General features: G+C 45.6%; 2 protein-coding genes across 3 annotated transcripts in view; one reads left to right on the forward strand and one right to left on the reverse strand.

The window, feature by feature from the left end:
* The window catches only part of THSD1 (thrombospondin type 1 domain containing 1), a 28083-nt gene extending 23835 nt beyond the window's left edge, over positions 1 to 4248 (forward strand). The window contains exon 5 of the mRNA XM_074815780.1: positions 1935 to 4248. Coding sequence (XP_074671881.1) covers positions 1935 to 3310 — 1376 coding nt within the window. The 3' untranslated portion in view covers positions 3311 to 4248. The remainder of the gene's footprint in view (positions 1 to 1934) is intronic.
* On the reverse strand, positions 4221 to 16861 carry LOC141919703 (fibrinogen-like protein 1). 2 transcript variants are annotated; one of them, XM_074815783.1, is made up of 10 exons: positions 16759 to 16861; positions 16408 to 16466; positions 15044 to 15128; positions 13495 to 13705; positions 12262 to 12421; positions 10609 to 10706; positions 10440 to 10528; positions 9323 to 9513; positions 8109 to 8275; positions 4221 to 6628 (listed from the first exon to the last, which is right to left on the reverse strand). In XM_074815783.1, the coding sequence occupies exons 3-10, from the start codon at positions 15116 to 15118 to the stop codon at positions 6450 to 6452; spliced, it is 1170 nt and encodes a 389-aa protein (XP_074671884.1). In that variant the 5' UTR covers positions 15119 to 15128; positions 16408 to 16466; positions 16759 to 16861; the 3' UTR covers positions 4221 to 6449. The 2 variants fall into 2 exon arrangements, with proteins under 2 accessions (XP_074671884.1, XP_074671883.1); XM_074815782.1 differs by having other exon boundaries at positions 16642 to 16850.
* Between the last annotated feature and the right edge of the window lie 1310 nt (positions 16862 to 18171).

Genomic DNA, 18171 nt, shown 5'->3' on the forward strand with positions numbered 1-18171 from the left:
TTTCAACTCCAAACAATACAGCACAGTGTGCATTACAGATAGAAAACAGAGTCTTTAGAAAATAACCATGAGCAAACAGGACTGCGAGAAGAATGAGCAATGAATGAATTGCTCTGCTACAGTGGTACTGAACAGAGCAAATGCTGGTCCTGCCTTCTTCCCTGAGGTCCACGTGTTCACTCCCTGCTCAGGCCCCCAGAATGGCAGTGGTCTGTGCTCTGGCACAGTGACATGGGGCTGAATGCAAGTTTTAGAGATCCTCCAAAAAAGTTTCAGCAGGTAGTGGTCTTGTTCTTTAAGCTGATGTCAAACTTTCTAGAGTGACATGAAGATCAAAGTTAATCCGATGGCAGAATTTTTCAAAGGGCTTGGGGCTGTCAGGTAGCCCTGAGTCAAAGAAATGGATCTCCTGTCCAACCCAGCACATTGCACATCTGTTACCGTAGCAGCCTGAGACCTTCTGGCCTGTGTTCATCAGTGCATTTGTGCGTCCTACACACCTGATAGCTGTGCTACCAGCTTGCTGTTGAATGAGCGTTCTTCTGAATTATGGGAAGTACATGGTCTGCTTCTCGTTATTCTGCAGACATATTTCCTATGCCTGGACAGTCACTGTGGTGCAGGCAGGAGCACCTGCCAAGTTTTACAACCGATCACTCTGATGGAAGGCTTTGAGTTCTGGATAAAACTAGAGACTGAGGAAGGGTTGTTAAGTGGTTCAGTTTGAGCTCACAGCTTTATGGCCAGCTCTTGTCAACTGCAACTGAGCAGCCTTGTCCTCCAACAGTATTTTTATGGCCTTACAGAACTGATGTTTGGCCACAAGAAATTGGGCAGTGCTAACACACACTAAAATTAGCTGCTGGACCAATTCATTCACTTTAAACCGTGCTGTATTCTGCTCAGGGCTGCCCTGAAATGCTAGAGACCTCGTCCAAAAAAGGAATTATTAATCTGTCATTAGTTCAACCATCTGTAATGCGGTGCAGTGGGCAGGTGAGAGGTTTAAATAGGGCTGTGGAAAGCTCTGATATGTTCACATTACAAGTTAGAATGATAGAATATCTCAAGTTGGAAGGGACCCATAAGGACCATGGGGTCCAACTCCCTGCTCCTCGCAGGACTACCTGAAAATAAACCATATGACTAAGAGCATTGTCCAGATACAACTTAAACTCTGACAAGCTTGGTGCCATGACTGCTTCCCTGGGGAGCCTGTTCCAGTGACTGACAACTCTCTCAGTGAAGAAGTGTTTGCAGAGTATTCTTCCCTGTTTGAAGGCCCATCTCCAGTCCACAACAGAAGAGTGTCAGTACTAGAATGCCAGGGGCACCAGAGAAATGGCCTTCTCAGTTGGGAGCTTGCTATGGCAGGGGAAGCTTTCAGCCTCTGGGGCTGTGACACCAGGCACTGGTGGAAGAAGCACCCTCAGAGGACTCCTTGGAAAAGTTACACTGCCCCTGCTAGTGCTGCTTCTCTGCTCTTCAAACTCACTGCAATTCTCACACCCGCTTAAGCTATCCTAAAAATAATTTTAAAGTGATACCTGAAGTACTAGCCTGGGTTGGGTTATTTTTAACCCTTATATGGCACTTTTCACCAGGGGATCTTAATATACTTCATAAAGGAGGGAAAATATTGTTATCCCATTTTACATGTAATTAGGAATGCCTTATGGAAATGGCAGAACAGGCAAAAGTAACGATTACATTTAAAAGGTCCATGGCAGCCTTGGTTTCATGTAAGTAGATCTGTTCCTGCCAGTTTGAATTCATCAGTAGTAAGTCATCTACAATGAGCAAATTTTAATGACAGACAATTTCCTGTACTGTATTAATTGGTTATTTTTCCTTTGTAGTAAAGTATCCATCATAAAATACCAAAGTGCTGCTGACAACGCAACTCTGACAGACGTGTGTGCTCTTTGTTACAGCTATCAAGCCTCCCACCCCACCTTCTGTCCAGCCAGGAGAGGACCAGAAAGCAAATAATATAGTCACCATCACAGGTATCTCCCTATGCTTGTTCATCATCTTTGCCACCGTTCTCATCACCCTCTGGAGGAAGCTCTGCAGAGCTCAGAAGTGCAGCACCGCTGTCCGCCGAAACTCTGTCCATTCCCCCAGCTTCCGGAAAAACTCTGACGAGGAGAACATTTGCCAAGGCAACAAGCAGCGGGACAGCTTCGCCGAAGGAGGGGATGCCCCTGTCAACATTCCTCTGACCTACAGGCGAAGCCTCCAATTTGCCCAAGAAGATGATGTCTCTGGAAGTGAGAACTTTCAGCCAAATGCCCAAAAGATAATCCCTCCGATTTTCAGCTACCGCCTGGCACAGCAGCAGCTGAAAGAGATGAAGAAGAAAGGCCTGACTGAGACCACCAAGGTGTACCACGTCTCTCAGAATCCCCTCACAGACACGGTTGTTGGTGCTACCACGATGCTTCCCCTGAGCACAGAAAATCAAGAGGAGGCAGCAGCAAACAAATTTAGGATCAAGTCTCCATTTCTGGACCAGCCAACCAGTCAGCCCAAATTCCTGGGGGAAGGCTCTCACCCTAGGCTGGATTTTCCATTCTCACAGGCCAATCCTGCAATGAGCCCTACCCAAACCTTGATAAGAAGAGCTCATTTCAAGCACCAGGATAACAGAGGGGACTTGTCCGAGAGGGGCTGTCACAGAAACCCACAGTTTAGAAGAACAGCCAGTTTCCATGAAACTAAAAAGGCCAGGCCTTTCAGAGAGAGAAGCATGTCCACCCTTACCCCCCGACAGACTCCTCTCTACAACTCCAGGACCAGAACATGGGACCAGGGTTTGGAGGACAGGACACGACCAAAATCGAGAAACGCTAATCCAACTTGTGAAAAGCTGGATCAGCCCCCCAGCATTGTGCCGGGATGTGAACTGCAGGGCCATGGCACAAAATGCCACCACAGGGCAGGTCCCCCGGTGAAGAAGCTGGACCTGATCACTGACCGCCAGCCTGCCAGTCAGGAGAAGGCACCTGATAAGCCTGAGCCCAGCCGAAGTAAGAGGGGCCCTTCACCTAACCCCAGAGGCGTGTGGAGGAAGGAAACAGGCTCAACTGGCAAAGATAATTCCCAGAGAGGCCTAAGTGTAAGCCCTGCCCAGTACCGAAAGGACAAGTGCCAGAGCTTCCCCTTGGACCCTGAGTTTGCCTTTTATGATAATACTACTTTTGGCTTAACGGAGGCAGAGCAGCAGATGATTGACCTCCCTGGGTATTTTGGCTCAAATGAAGAGGATGAAACAAGTACTTTAAGCATTGAGAAGCTGGTGATCTGAGTGACTCATTGCAGCCCTGCAGGAGGGGTGTGCACGGGAGAGGATCTGCAGGATCTGTTGGCTTCTGGTGGAAGGAGAAGAGGGAATTGCATTACCTCTGCACAGAGCAAGAGGGAAGAATGCCCCAAGTCTGGCTTGTGGAAACACATTCCTTTCTAATTACTGGAAAGTGCTTCCATGTAATTATTTTTTGTATGTATGTGAGTACCATACACACAAAATACCCTGGGAAAGCATGTGTTACTGAAGGTGTGACGCAGGAATAGCCAATATTTTATTGCATAAAGCAGTCGCATTTTGTGCATCATACATAATGAATGGCACTGATCTAGCCTGTCTCACCTTGTGGACCATGTACTAGTAGATTATGATGTCCTAAAGCATCCATTATCCAGTATCCTCAACCATCTGTCCTAATTAGTGAATCATTTCCCATTTAGGAAACACAAACCTCAAGTTGTGAGCAGTTTTCATTGTTTTTCTGGTAGACATTATTGAACTGTGTTGATTTGTCGTAGTTGCTCAAATAAGTCATATCGTGGTGTTTCTTTTAGCTGGTTGCATGAAAGTGCAAACAATTAGTGCTGAATACTTGGAGTGAATTTAAAATGGAGGGGGCATTTTCCATCATTCAAGACTTTCATATTTTCTTTCTGCCAATATTTATACCAAGAAAACAGTAATGAACTAATATTTGCAGGAAATAATAGAAAAGGGCGAGGGGAGGGCGAGTAGAAAAGGGCAAAGGGAAGGCAAAGAGAATGGGTGATCAAATTTTAGTCCTCACAGAAATGTTACTGCAGTATTTAAGCACCTGTAAAAGGCAGTAAGAGAACTGTTGAGTCATCCATCCTTTCCATAATCATCTTTATCAAACTTTTTTTAAAATGTAAAGCAAGCTCAAAATAAATTATGAATAAAACCAGCAAATAACAAATTTATTTGATGAATACCTGTTTTGCAAACAAAAAGCAAACATAAAATGGCTTGACAACATCTGGTGATTCCCGGAGAATCTTATGGTGAAGTACAAAAGTTACGTTGTTTTCTTTTGTCATGCTTTAAAACCAGAGATCAAAAATCGGTGATTACACACTGCTGCAGGTATTTAAAGCTGGGCTGAAACCCCAGATAACAACAGAGACAGAGCTTGGGCCAGCGAGAATGACTCAGAGACTTTCCTTGGCATTTGTTAGGATAAACGTCTCTTCAGGATGTTTGGAAAGGCCAGGGCAATGCTCTTGGGCAACAACAAGAAAAGAGGAGATGGTGCCCATGGAGGATGGAGTGAGAGAAGGTAGGTTCAGGCACGGGACTGTCAGTCTTAAAACCAGTCTCCCATAAGGAGCCCAACCCTACATGCCCTTTAACCCACCTTGTGGGTGTGAAGGAAAAATCAGAATGTACTCAGTTTTCTGTCAGTAGGCTGCTATCTTTTTCAAAACTGGCTTTCTGAGCAGAAAGATAGATCTCCCAATCCCACGCTTTTTTTTTTTTTTTTCTCTGAACCAACAACAGTTTTAAAGGGAGAGCAGCATCACTGTGTGTTAGCCAGCTACTGATGGCACCCCACCGAAGTGTCCACAGCGTGCATAGGTAACCTGAGGGGTGCACAGCAGGAGGGCTTGCTGTGACTGCCTGGGAGGAGGCAGACGCTCAGCATTTGGCCGCCAGCGTCAAACCCTGCCATTTGAACGGTCTTTTTGATGGGTAACATTTTGCAGCTGCTGCTGGTGCACCGGATCCGGCTCGCAGGGTGATGCGAGCTCGCTGTTTCTCGAGCTGCGCCAGCACGCCACGTTGTCAACATTCCGCCCTTCAGCCCAGCACGCTGTTTGTACTGGCTACGTGTTCCCATAAACTGTCAGCTTGAAACGCTGTTTAAAGCACTTGAGAACATGTCCACACTTGAGGACCGATCCAAGGCCAATCAAATGTAATGAGTCTTTAAATTGACTTAAATGAGCTGGAAATCAAACCTCTGAAGCACTTGCTGCTCAGGTTACTTACCACCCCTGTGCTAGGGTGAACTCCGCTGTGTGAAGCGCGTTCTCCCTGAAGCAGTGATCTGTTGGCACCGGAGCTACAGGGCTACAGTATCTACAGCTTTGGTGAGGCTCTCAGCATGGGAGACCCTGGAGAAACGGGAGATCAAATGTACAGCACAGCAACATTCAGCAAGCATTCCCCTAACCTTCGGTGGGAGTGATTTGAGCTTGGTGGTAGCCCTCAGATCAAATAAATACTTGGCTAGTGGCATTTTACCCTGTTTATTAAGATCAAGAGGATTCTGAAACACTTCCTAGGTTTGCTGTGGGAGTTACAGGGTCCTGCACAAAACCCTGTTCCCCTGCATCTCCAAGGGGGTTCCATGCGTCACAGGAGGGCGGAGGAGGGGGAGCCTGGCTCTAAGGCAGGTGCTGCTTCCTGCAACCTTGTCTCAGTGTTGCGCTGCATTCAGAACTGCTACTGTAATGCATTAGGTGGACTTTGATACATCTAAGACAGCAAGGCAGACCCCTTCTCTCCCAGCTTTTCAGATCTTGGCCCTTTTCTCTCTCAGAGAGAAAAAATCACTGTTAACATATTGATGCTGGCTGAAGGCAGTCTGACTATGATGCCTGCCTCTTCATATTGACACAGGCTCCATACTCTGGACTTGACATCGCTCACTGCTCTCTCACAGGGGAACTGGACTGGGTAGCAGTTGTCTAAGCCCTGATGACTTTATCTCCAGCTTGATACTCCATTATCAAATGGGTTATTGGCTGCGCAATGAACTGTCAAACCACTAGTGTTGTCCCTTCGGTGCTGTAGTTGATTTCCAGCATGCAGTGTTGAGCATCACTAGTCTGTAATGTTTACGCTGCTTCCCTAGCCCTCTACTGAAGAATGGGATCGAGCATCATCTGCCAGAAGGCATTAACTTATTTCACTCACATTTCTCTGTGTCTTCTGCCTACACAAAAATTGTCCTTACAGCACTGCATCAGAGGCCACATGGTTATAACACGTGCAAAGTGATTCCTTATGTTCCCAATGTGCAGTTACAACCTTGCACTAAGATTTTACCATAGTAAAATACAGAAGTAGTGATCAGAAAGGAAATAGCAAGTGCTGGCTGTTCGCAGCCCTTTCTTCACAAGGGCAACCTCATTTCAGAGACGTAGGTGCAAGTTTCGTTCCACGTGGGTACATGCCAACTCTTGGGAAGAGGCCAGCGGTGCAGTCTTGCCAGGGCACAGGCTTTAGGAGCACAGCTCCCTGGAGTGCTGGCCCTTTGCGCTCCGGGGTTCACGTCTTCAATCATTGGGATGTCTGGGAAGAAGTGAGAACAGGGTTTACCTCTTGACAAAGCAGAGGAACCAAACCAAGTTTTACACTGAATCTTCATGTGTCTCTGCATTGTCTCCAGGACAGCTTGAGCCATGGAAATTAAACTTAACTTGCAGACCCTCTCAACCACCCAGGACAGCAGGTGCCAACACCAGAGCCAACACCAAAAGAATTCATTTCTGGTATTATGAGCTTTCTCAAGATTTTAATCCAAATTTCTGTTCAAGTTCCTACTGTTGAAAACCAGATACAAAGTGTTAAGTCCTACTGAGATGGTTTTATTTCACCCTTTATGGATATATAATACAAATTACAATATGTATGGATCTAAAAGCAAGTAAATGGAAAAGAACTACCAGTTTAAAAAATTATTGTAATTCAGAACAAGAATAAGCTCATTCTACAACACGGTAGTTAAATGATTTGCATCAAGCTGATATTACTGTTCATTTTCAACTGTTATTAACAACTTGTGGAAAATAAATTTTCAGTATTCCATTTCCTTCAGTCATTTGTGTTGCTCTTTCGTTTCACTCCAGAGAGACAATGAAAGCAGTGTGTCTTATGGCTCAACCACTTTCCACTTTCTGATTCCCCTTCACTACCTCACTGGTAAATCACACGAGAACATACATACAGATCATGACTGCATTTTATGAGCTCCTAAGAATATCTGTGCTCATCTCAAATTTAGTAAAATCTGCCTAATTTTAATCTGGGGTTTAAGCCTGGTCGGCAGCATTGTCTTTGCATTAATGTTGCAGTGTGCTATAGAAGTGGGTCTGCAGCAGGAAGCTGTTGGCAATGAAACCCAGTGTCCACACTGTCCATGTTGTGGGGGTTTACTTCGAAAAGCCTTAGTCTGGATGCACACTTGCAGCTGGGGCATGTCCATCCATGTGGTTTGGTTTCACACACTCCAGGAGTGTTCTGCAACTGAAGTGTGGCAGTTGCGGACAATAGGCAGAGTTGCTTAAAAACATTCTCCTGATCCAGAGCAAAGCACCAATGAAGGCACTCCAGATGAAGTCCAATTCCCCATCACCTTGTTGTTTCTATCCTTATGGTCTCTTAACTGAAGCACTGATGATTAAAATCAGGATGAGAAAGATTTAGCCCTTGAAGAGTACAGATGGCTAAAAGAACACGGTTGCTTATTCAAGGTCCAGAGAGCTTTATGATTCATAAACACTATCCAATGAAGTCCTGAAAATTGCTGAAAAAGAAAACTGGTTATTCCATGACTGCCATCCATGTTTTCCACTAAACTGTTGGCCGGCTGTACTCAAACAACTCACAACATTAGCTTCAACTAGTAGAAACGGGTGCAACTCCAGTTATCACAGTGCAGGTTTGGCGATTGGTAGCAACAGAGGGCTGGCTATTAACTTACACAATTCTTTTCAGCCCGTACTTTTTTATTTCCAAAGCAGCAGGTTTCAGCTGCCCTGACTGTTCTCACCGTCTCCACTCTCGCTGTCAACAAAGAACGGAGCCCTGATTTTCATGGCCGAGTATTTCAGCGAGTACCACATCCCGTGCCATGTAGACCAAACTATGCCATTGTCATGGGATCCATTGTACCTTCCTGTTCTGTAGTATCGTCCATTGAGGTTTACAGCATGGCACCTTGTAACGATGTAGGAAAGAGAAAAAAGATTAGGTTTAGCATGGGAAGGTATTGCAGCATTACAGTGAAGTACAATTTTCATACAACATACATTTAGAAATAGCAGGGTGGGATTCACTGACAGATTCAGGCACCTAGATATATCTGTCTGTACTGACCTGGTTATCTGAAGTCCTGGAGATACCTATGGAGATCTGGTTAATGCATTCAGTGGAACCCAGAGAAGTATGTGGGTCATCCTAAAGTAGACACCTACGCTGGTCAGATAATTCAACCTGTTGACGCCTTCAAGTGTATTAACTAGGGACATGATTCAGTTGTCTAAACAGAGGGGTGTAGTGCCATTTGGTAGCCTCTAGCTCAAGTGGAGGCAGATACATATTGACACCTAGAAATGCAGATGTCTTTTAATCCCACTATTGATGTACATTTTTGTAGCTCCACTGATTTCAATTTGCATGGGATGAGGGCCTGGTCAAAGAAGAGGCTCATCCTTCACTAAAGCAGAGAAAAACTGAGAGCAGTGTGTCCATGCTCCCAGGGCTGGTGAACCTGAGTCCCTATCTGTTGGTGTGTGGGGTATGCCCAACTAGCTAACATACTGTCAGTACTATTAAGGGGTAGCTCACCCCCTAGACGTGCTCCACAATAGAGAAATGGCCATTGTACACACTTTACCTTCCAGTGACTACCATTGTTTTCTTTCCTGGGATATAACCCAAAGCACTTTAAGGAATTTTAATTGGGCTCTTTTCCTTCCAGGTCATTCCTCCCTATGCATTTATTCTGGCCCATTTTCTTAAAATGAATGCAATTTACCTGTAGCCCAGTTTCTTAAAATGAATGCAACTTACCTGCTTTGCTTCACGATGAAAGAAGCAGATTGCTTTCCTTTGAGGATCTGTATGTGTGAACACCTTAGATTTGGCTGTGTGAGATGGCAAGTGTACACAGCAACCTCCAGCTGCTGTAAGGCAGGCAAGTCCTCTCGGCTGCACAGCCACCCACACCCTGTGCATCCGAAAAGAATCAACTGTTTTCCATACCTGTTAAACCACCAACCGCCCTTGTTCTCTGATGCACAGTTGCCTGCCAGGAATCGATCGTGATCCTTGTCAGATGTGGTGAACTGCATCCCTCTGTGAGAGGCTGACCACTGATCTTCAAAATTGCTCCCACCAGACAGAGCGTCGCCAGCGTTACCAGAATAGGTGCCAAACCATAACCTGTAATTGTCCTGCAAGAATATGTGAAACACATCTTTGATATCAGCTCTCTCTGCCCTTTCTCCCATTTTTAAAATCAAATTTGCTCTGGCCATTTTATCCACTGTCAAAGTCATGACCGTTGAAGTCAAGGGTGACTTTTGGCCCCATACTTTAATGATCTTCTTTAATGAACTTCCAGAAGGGATTGCTAATTACTGCTGCTGCTACAAAGGGCTTTGGGCTTTATTGTATTTCAGTAACCATTTGATACACTATACAACAAGCTCATCAAGTACAACTTGGCAGAAAACTGCCAAGTAGTTGCCCTCGTAAACTGGTAAGTTGTTCAGATAGAATAACTCCTTAGGAATTTTGCTCCAAGAACTAGAAGCCATCTGATTTCTGGGCCCCCAACATAAGAAGGACATGGACCTGCTTGAGCAGGTCCAGAGGAGGCCACAAAGATGGTCAGGGGGCTGGATCACCTCCCTTATGAGGACAGACTGAGAGAGTTGGGGTTGTTCAGCCTGGAGAAGAGAAGGCTCCAGGGAGACCTTACAGCAGCATTCCAGTACTTAAAGAGGCCTACAGGAAAGATGGGGAGGGACTCTTTATCAGGGAGTGTAGTGATAGGATGAGGGGTAATGGTTTTAAACTGAAAGAGGGTAGATTTAGATTAGGTATAAAGATGAAATCCTTTAATGGTGGTGAGATACTGGCACAGGTTGCCCGGAGAAGCTGTGGCTGCCCCCTCCCTGGCAGTGTTCAAGGCCAGGTTGGACGGGGCTTTGAGCAACCTGGTCTAGTGGAAGGTGTCCCTGCCCATGGCAGGGGGGTTGGAACTAGATGACCTTTAAGGTCAGTTCCAATCCAAACTATTCTATGATTCTATGATATACAGATGCCCCACCCTCACAGAAAAAATGAGCAAATTGCCACTCTCTCCATTTCTTACCTGCTCATTTGCAAGCTGGAAATTTTCATAGACTGCATAGCGTCTTTCCCCATGCCAGTCCATCAGGTCAATCTTTAAAGAGCTCTCTCCTAAACACAAAGTGGTGTCCTGTTAGATGAACTATCTCATGCAAATTGGAAAGAAATCTGTGGAGGGAAAATACTTGCACCTCTAGCAAGCAGGTCATAGATGTGGTCGTTGCCCAGCCAGTATTCATCATTCTTCCCCTGGAATTTCCCAAATCCCAATTTGTAATCATCCCATTTCCTGCAGTGAGATACAAATACCAATTTCAGCATGTGAGAGAATTAGACAGTTTGTGACACTTGGGTATGGTAACAAACAAAACTTCATCTGTATCTCTAGACACTGTTTTCTAAAAGTATCTGATTCATTGCAAGCTGAGCTGAGATTTGTCACTCTGCATTAGAAGTAAATAGAACTCACAGCTTACTTCTTCTCCTGCTAAACCTGTGCACACACATATATTGGGATCAAACCTTCAAACTGCCAGATGCAGTGCTCGCAGAATGAGGCTGTCAGGTGGAAAGGGAAGGAAGCAGCTGTCATACTGGTCTTCAGCAAAGCATCTGCTATTGTTCTTCAGAAAGGCATAATTCAAATGCACTCCTGTCTGGAAATGAACGTCTCAGTCTAAACTATGCTGCAATCTTGGATGTATGATGGGGTATGGTGAAGAATCAGAACCTGAATAGAAGCTGCAAACAAAAGCTTCCAGATGAAGTAAAATATCTGGGTTTGCTTTGTGCTCCTGTTCCATTTAAATCACTTTTTGATTCATTGACCACTCTCATCTCTGCTTTTTTGCAGGATCACTGTTAGGATGTGGCAACTTGTCCTTCAAAGATATATGTATTTACTTTTCATCAGCATTCTATGGCTTCATCTTTCTAAGAGAAATCTCCTGCTGTTACTTTCTTCTCATCATTTTGTTCTCTTTAAATCTCCTCTGTTATTTATGTATTATCTTTGATATTCACATATACTTCCTGTGTATCATCGTTTCCAGTTTTACCAATCCTGTGTTTATTTCCTTTCTCATGCTGTTATTAGGGATACTAATTCTGCTTGACCTACATACTAGTCAATGCTCCTCTTCAGGATACTTTTCATTCACCTGTGTTGAGAGCTGAACTATCACGGCTAGATAGCTACCACTCTCTGGGAAAGCCAGCTTAGAGCCAGTTGAGGTAGCTTTGCAATGAACTGCACTCACTGTAAGAAACACTAGACATGCCCTGAAATTGTGTGTGCTGTGGTAGTGAACTAATCTGCAAGAGGATGTTTCTTCCTTACTGTGCTACCAGAGCACCTCTCCTCTTGGAGATTTCCAGGTGAAAGTCACTTCTCTGGGATTTTGCATAGAGAAAGGACAATCTGGACCAACGCTTTGGCATCTTTTTGAATGATCTGAATAAGGAAATAAATGCTACACTATGCTGAACGTAATTCCTGATATGAGAACAGATAATATTTACAACAGGTCTCAGCCTATGCGTTGGCAGCAGATACCTGCCAATTTAGAGCCTTTGACAGTCTCCAATAATGTTAAAACAAATCTGCACACATGTACACACTGACTCAAATGCAGACAAGCTATAGAAAAGGCGTTATAGGTCCATTTTGAAAATGGCCTCCTGCTACCAATATGTACTGCCAGATCGTCCTAAAGCAAAGACTTATCATCACTAAAGTATAGTCTTGCATACCCTCTCAAATGTAGGGTTTTGACAGGAAGCAGGACAGGGGGTGGGAGCTGGAGGCCTGACTGCAAGCCTTGATGCAACCATGACGCACCCACCTGTTGAAATTCTCCTTGCCATTACTCCGTCGTTGAATGACGGTCCACCCCCCGCCATCAGACATGTCACAGTATGCCAGGAAAGGCTCTCGGTCTGCTCTGGGCCTGATCCGGTAGTAGCCATTTTTGGTCTTCTTCCGATTATACACTGCAGAGCAATCTAGGCAGAATGGTGTTGGTTTGTTAAATGGGGAGGGGGAAAAGCAAAGGGTTATGTGAAGCCAAGAAAAGACATTGGTTGAGAGGCTATATGGGACAAGGACGCTTGGCCAGCCTGTGTATAGCTCTGCAAGCCCTGCAAAGCCAAAGCAAATGGTTCAGCAATGCTGGTTTGCAAACTGCTGGGCCCGACAAGGAGCAGCAAGGCTTGGAGCCCTTACAGCCATGTCCTCTGAGGGAGTCATTCCCAAATCTTTGGCGAGATATGGGATGGCTGCAGCTCAGGGTGAGGCCATAGCTTGGGAGCAACACATGACCAGGTCTGCAAGATCATTTGCAGGGAAGCTAATTTCCATGTGGAAGGCAATCTCAGCTGTACTTCAGATTGGATTAGGGCCCAAAATTTCTAAAATAAGAGGCTAAGATCCTGCAACCAGCTCTACCAGGGCTGTGTCAGGAGAATGCCTTTCAGGACCTCAGCGCTTCATGCTTTCAATGTAAAGCCCATGAAGAATAAAATCTTGGTCACAGGCCGTAATTCCAGTTATGATCATGTTCTCAGAGCAACACCAAGGACCAGAGGATGCACTCCTGCTACTGCACTGCAGAAGTGACAGAGGAGCCAAAGAACAGGGAGCCTGAGCTCCTCCAAATGGGTTTCAGTGCTTGCACCTAAGTCAGGCACTCTGGGCTCCTGTAAGTCACTCAGGGGAAATGAGCTCTTCTTAAAGCAGATGTCTAATGTAGGTCTGATGGAAAACATCTGAGAGATGCCTGTTCCTCTCTGCACCAGAGTCCCAGGTGCGAAGCCCAGCTTCAGGAACCTGTGCGGTACCTGAGTGGTAGCTGCCTAAAGCTGGGCCAGCTGACTCTGGCCCTAGGTGATGTCTGCTGGTACTAGGGCCACCAGTCTGCCCTTCTCCTTCCCATGTATCTGACTGCATTTTAATACACAGTCCACTTTTAAAATTATAAAACTTTTAGTAGAAATAAAATATGATACATGGGGCACTGCAGGGAGAAATAAACATTGTGGCAAGCTGTAATTTACACACACACTACTGCAAACTGTACCTTGGTCATAGACTATCAAATTTCCACTGGTTGTGGGTAAGAGCATCTCATGTTGCACACTCCTGTTGCCTGAGAACAGCCCACTTTTTGTTCTATGGTAAGTGTTCTCCAGGATGTCCTTCAGTTGCAGTTCATATAAGTAAAGCAAATCTTGAAGCTGTTTTAACCTTTGTCTTAATTTATTGTTGTCTAGGAGGCAGATATCTTTTTCCTGTGAAGAAAATAAAACAAAAAACCCCACACTTCGGTCAGTGGTAAGCACAGAGAGGCAGAGGGAGAAGGAGTATCTGTCTCCTCTTGACCCTAACATGCCATTCTGTGGATCAAGATGATTCAATGGTGGCCTCTTTCTAAAATATAAAAATCTTGCAGAGCATGGGCTGTTGAGTTGAACCCAGTGGAAAAGGGTTTTCTGCAATGACCTTCCCACTGCTCAGAGCATCCCAGAATATGTTCAGATACACAGAAAATCACTTTGGACAAAAATAATTCATCTCAACTCCCATTTAATGAACTCAAAGGGAGTGTTTGCAGACTATGAAACTGTTCAGGGTAATAAAAGGGGGAAAACTCGGCTTGTGGACTGCAGCCAGGCCAAATCAGTGAGGTACCAGAAACATTTTCTTGTAAAACTGGAAGATAAAAGAGCTGATATTTGGTGTAAATCAGCTGAAAGCACTGAGCCTACAGTGGTGTAACTTCAGAGCTGCATTACCGTAACCAGGACTAGAATCTGACCCACACTGGCTGGGATAAACATTTTCAGCAACAATCTAGTCTGTGCCTGGTGTTAGTCCATTAAAAACATAACAAAACTGAGCAAAATCTCTTCCAAGACAACTAAGCAAAACCATGCAATAAGAATAATTGGCTATTTTCACTCTGCGCAAGCTGGCTTCAGTGATACCAGGTCAGGACCAGTTCTACGCATAAGCAAAACAAGCAAGTTGCCCACGACAGCAGACTGCTGAGTGTGCTCAAACGTGACCTCCCAGCTGCCTCTTCCTTCTCCTGGGCCTGTTGGTTTTCCTCCACAGAGGAGGATTTCCAGGCTGGAGTCACACAGGGACCTGCTACAGACAACTCACCAAACCCTCCTCGCCAAGCTTTGTACCTTGTTGGGTTGGCCCAAGAGAAATTTGCTCACCAGAAGAGTACAGATTGCTTCAGACTATGCCTACCTCCTCTTCCCCTTCCTGCTTTTTAAATCACAATGAATAAATGAAGTCAGTTTTCCCTGAGGGAAGGGAGTAGAGTATTTCTTCACTGTCCATAAAATTACTTTTTTTTTTTAAGGGTTTTTGTTGTTGTTGTTTTTCATTCTTGGCAATGTCAGTCCAGCCACACAGAATGCTGCACAGCCCCTAATGCCATGAAAACCCTGTATGATCAGGACAACAAAAGTGACCTTCCTTTAGCTGCAGGCAGATGCCTTTTTTCTCTGCTCTTGCAGGTCTCCATCCCTCTTGTGGGGGAGCATCTACCTATACATGACTGGGAATGATAAACCATTGAGAGGTTGTATAGACACTAGCGAAGAGATACGCACTGAAAACCTGGGTGCAGGTGAGCCGAAGCTGACCAGGAGAAGGAGCAGCAGCAACCAGGGCATCATCTCACTCATTTCTTATCACCTGAAAAGAAGCATTGACAGGCTGCATTGGAGTTTATTTAGTTGTTCTTACAACTTAATCCCCCCTCACAATCATGTTTTGTTCCCCAGAAAATGCTGCAGGATTTGTTAAGGAGGGTGCTTGAAACTACAGGCAGGACAAAATCAGGGAAAAGATGCATGTTAGGGAGAAGCTGAAGCACCAGTGCAGTGTGCTGACAGGGGAATCAAGGCTTAGGTCCAAGCTCCTGTTTCCCTGGAGAAATAAATAACCGGCATGACTCTCCAGAAGCCCTTCTCCTGAGTGCCCACGCAGACGGGAAGTAATTCAGCACGAACACCTCCTTGGAGCACTCCTTGCCAAACTGGTTGTCCAAAATTACACAGTCCTTATTCAGTCCAAACTCCCCAAAGTTTAAGAGGAATTTTGTCTTCTGGTTAAATGAGCATAGGCATTGCCCCTTCTCAGCCCATGAAGTGATCTGTCAGGATGTCAGGCCAAGGGCAGAAGTCACACGTGGGACAGAGTGGCAATGGGATAGTTTTTGCCTGGATTTCAGTGGAAGAGATCTCTGCTGATGACCTGCCCCAGCACACAGATGGGGCCTCAGTCAAAGAGACTCAACTAGAAAAAACACTAAGCAACTGCCACTGGGAACATGCAGCTGAATGCGAGTGAACAGTACAAATTGTTCACAGTGTGCTTGCATGGTGCTTAAAAAAAAAAAAAAATCAGAAAGAATTAAAAAGATCTGAAAAATAGGCTAAAACCAACTCCCCCGCTTCACATCTGGAAGCACTGCAGAAACTTGGCTACCCAGATCTGTATTTTGTTTCAGCTACAGCTCTATTAGCATCCCCACGGTGGCTGATGCTGGGGCTGCTCCCAGAGCCAGCAACGCCACTGCGACAGGGGAGACGTCTGCCAAGCCGGGCAGGCAGGGCACAAGGCAAGCTGAGAGAAGTGCCCCGTGGAAGTCACCCATAAAAGATGTCATGCAGAGGGGTGCCCCAGAATGTGGCTTTTTTTCAGCTCATAGAGAGAAGAGTTCAGTACTGCAGCAGGTGACCCCCCAGCCCATGACTACTGGTGCTGTTCATTTACACCCCACAGCTGTGCCAGTGGTGTGCTGCAGCACCCGGCACTGAGGTCAGAATCAGGCCTCATGCGGAGCATGTAGGTGGAGGCAAAAGCTAACAGGAAAGATGGGTTTGAGCAATGGCTCCTGAAAACCAGACAGTGCAGAGGGAAAGAAGCAACTTCATCTACACCTTTATCAACACATATTAAGTGCACATACCTGTAACTCGCCTTTCCTTCAGACCTCCTCCTGATAAGACTATCTCCCTTAGAAGTCAACTGCAAAAGAAAGTGATCATAAACCTGGCTGTGTTTCTAGAAGTTGATGAGCTTTTCCTTTCCAGATGGCCCACATCAAGGACGCAGACAGAGAAGGTTTCACAGCACTAGGCAGTTCCACACAAAAGACACTCGCAATTCCTTGTGGGAAAGAGTTACCCAAACCCTGGCTTACCTGTTGTTACCCAATACTCATCCTGCTGCTTCCCAGTGAGGATAAATGACAGTTAGGTTTCTATCAGCGGTGCTCTCCAAAGGAGTGGGGCTCTGCTGCTTGCGTACCATTACCCACCTTATTTGACTAGGAAGCTCAACCAAGACTGACTTCTTTGTTTATATGAATCACTCAGACTAATGCTCGCTGTGGGAGTTTTATCTCGTGTTTCATACAGCCAGGCTCATTTCAGTAAGTCCTGCAAGGTGGAAATAACACAGCTTTTCCGTTCAGCATTCCTTTTGCTGTTTAATCTGGTTTATATGTAAAAGCACAGCACAGCTGTGTCCTTCACCAAAGGAGCTGCAAATCTGAAGCAAGAAGCGAACACAGGGATATTAAGCAAGATTTCCTATTCTACTGAAATCTCAGGAGGTTTGCAGTTGTGTAACTCTCCTCCGAGTTGGATGATTAGATTTGCTAGTTAACACAAACAAGGACATTTGTGGAAGAGAGAAAAAACAAACCCAAACAAACAGATGGGTGCCTCCCTTTGCATTATGGCCATGGAATTACAGATTATTTTAAAGAAAACAGCAGGAATGTTCCATTTTAGAAAGCTGTGTTCAGAGAAGAGACCGTGGGACAAAAGACAAGGCATATAAGCCCGTAGTAAACTTCTGTGTTACTCTCCAGGAAAGCAGGACTGTCCAGCTATTACCGTGTATAGCTATGCTGTTTATTTCTTAAAAACTGCATTCCCCTTGTCCCGCAAGAACCACTGATCCATTTCACTGCCAAAGGATTATGTAAACAGTGCTTGCCTTCTCACATGTTCTCTACATGTTTTAGGCTGGTTTTGGCAGCTGTGAGATTAAATGAGTGAAACCTCTCTTCTCCTCCTTAGTGGGTACTCAGCCCTTTCTTCCGCCCCTTTGGCCAGTGGCTGCAGCTGACAGTGGGGTGCTCAGGTAGCATGGGGTGCCCTGAGCACAGGGAGGCTGCATGCCATCCCCTGTGGCTTTCATCCACAGCAGCATCTCTTTCTCAGCTGGAGCCAGCCAGCCAGCGCTTGAGTTGCTGCGCACCGATTTATGCTCTTGCCTAGATGGCCAACATCCTCCTCAGCCCATGAACACCTCCTGGTCCCAGGTGGGATTGGCGATGGGCCTGGATCTTGTGGTGGCAGTGTTGGAGTCACGGTGTGAGCAGCATGGCCAGCCCCCACAGCTGTCTGCAGGGGCATACAGCCAGGGAGCATTGGGCCCCACGTCTCTAAGTCTTGCTGGTCCCTGGGTAGGAGGGGATGGTGAAGCTGCAGTCCTGGTGGGACTCACGCATGCATGTTATGTGACTGCAACTTTGTAGGAGCAGGACTCAAACTCCAACCCTCCTTCAGGCACCCCCCAAACACCTCTCAGAGCCAAGATTTCTGGAGCACTCTCACGTTCTCTCTAGGACTCCACCAGCATTAGCCTCAGCAATGCCAGTGTGTGAAAAACCCAGTCAGCTGGAACGTGTTTATTGCATATCTGCTTCACAATGAACTTA

Source organism: Strix aluco, chromosome 2 (genome assembly GCF_031877795.1).
Source record: "Strix aluco isolate bStrAlu1 chromosome 2, bStrAlu1.hap1, whole genome shotgun sequence".
Classification (NCBI taxonomy): Eukaryota; Metazoa; Chordata; class Aves; order Strigiformes; family Strigidae; genus Strix; species Strix aluco.

Coding starts and splice junctions, on each gene's coding strand:
- LOC141919703 (XM_074815783.1), bottom strand. CDS start 15,118: ATGAGTGAGATGATGCCCTGGTTGCTGCTGCTCCTTCTCCTGGTCAGC. Junction 10,707..12,261: donor GGCAAGGAGAATTTCAACAG/GTGGGTGCGTCA, acceptor ATCTCACTGCAG/GAAATGGGATGATTACAAAT. Junction 9,514..10,439: donor TCCAGCTTGCAAATGAGCAG/GTAAGAAATGGA, acceptor ATATTCTTGCAG/GACAATTACAGGTTATGGTT.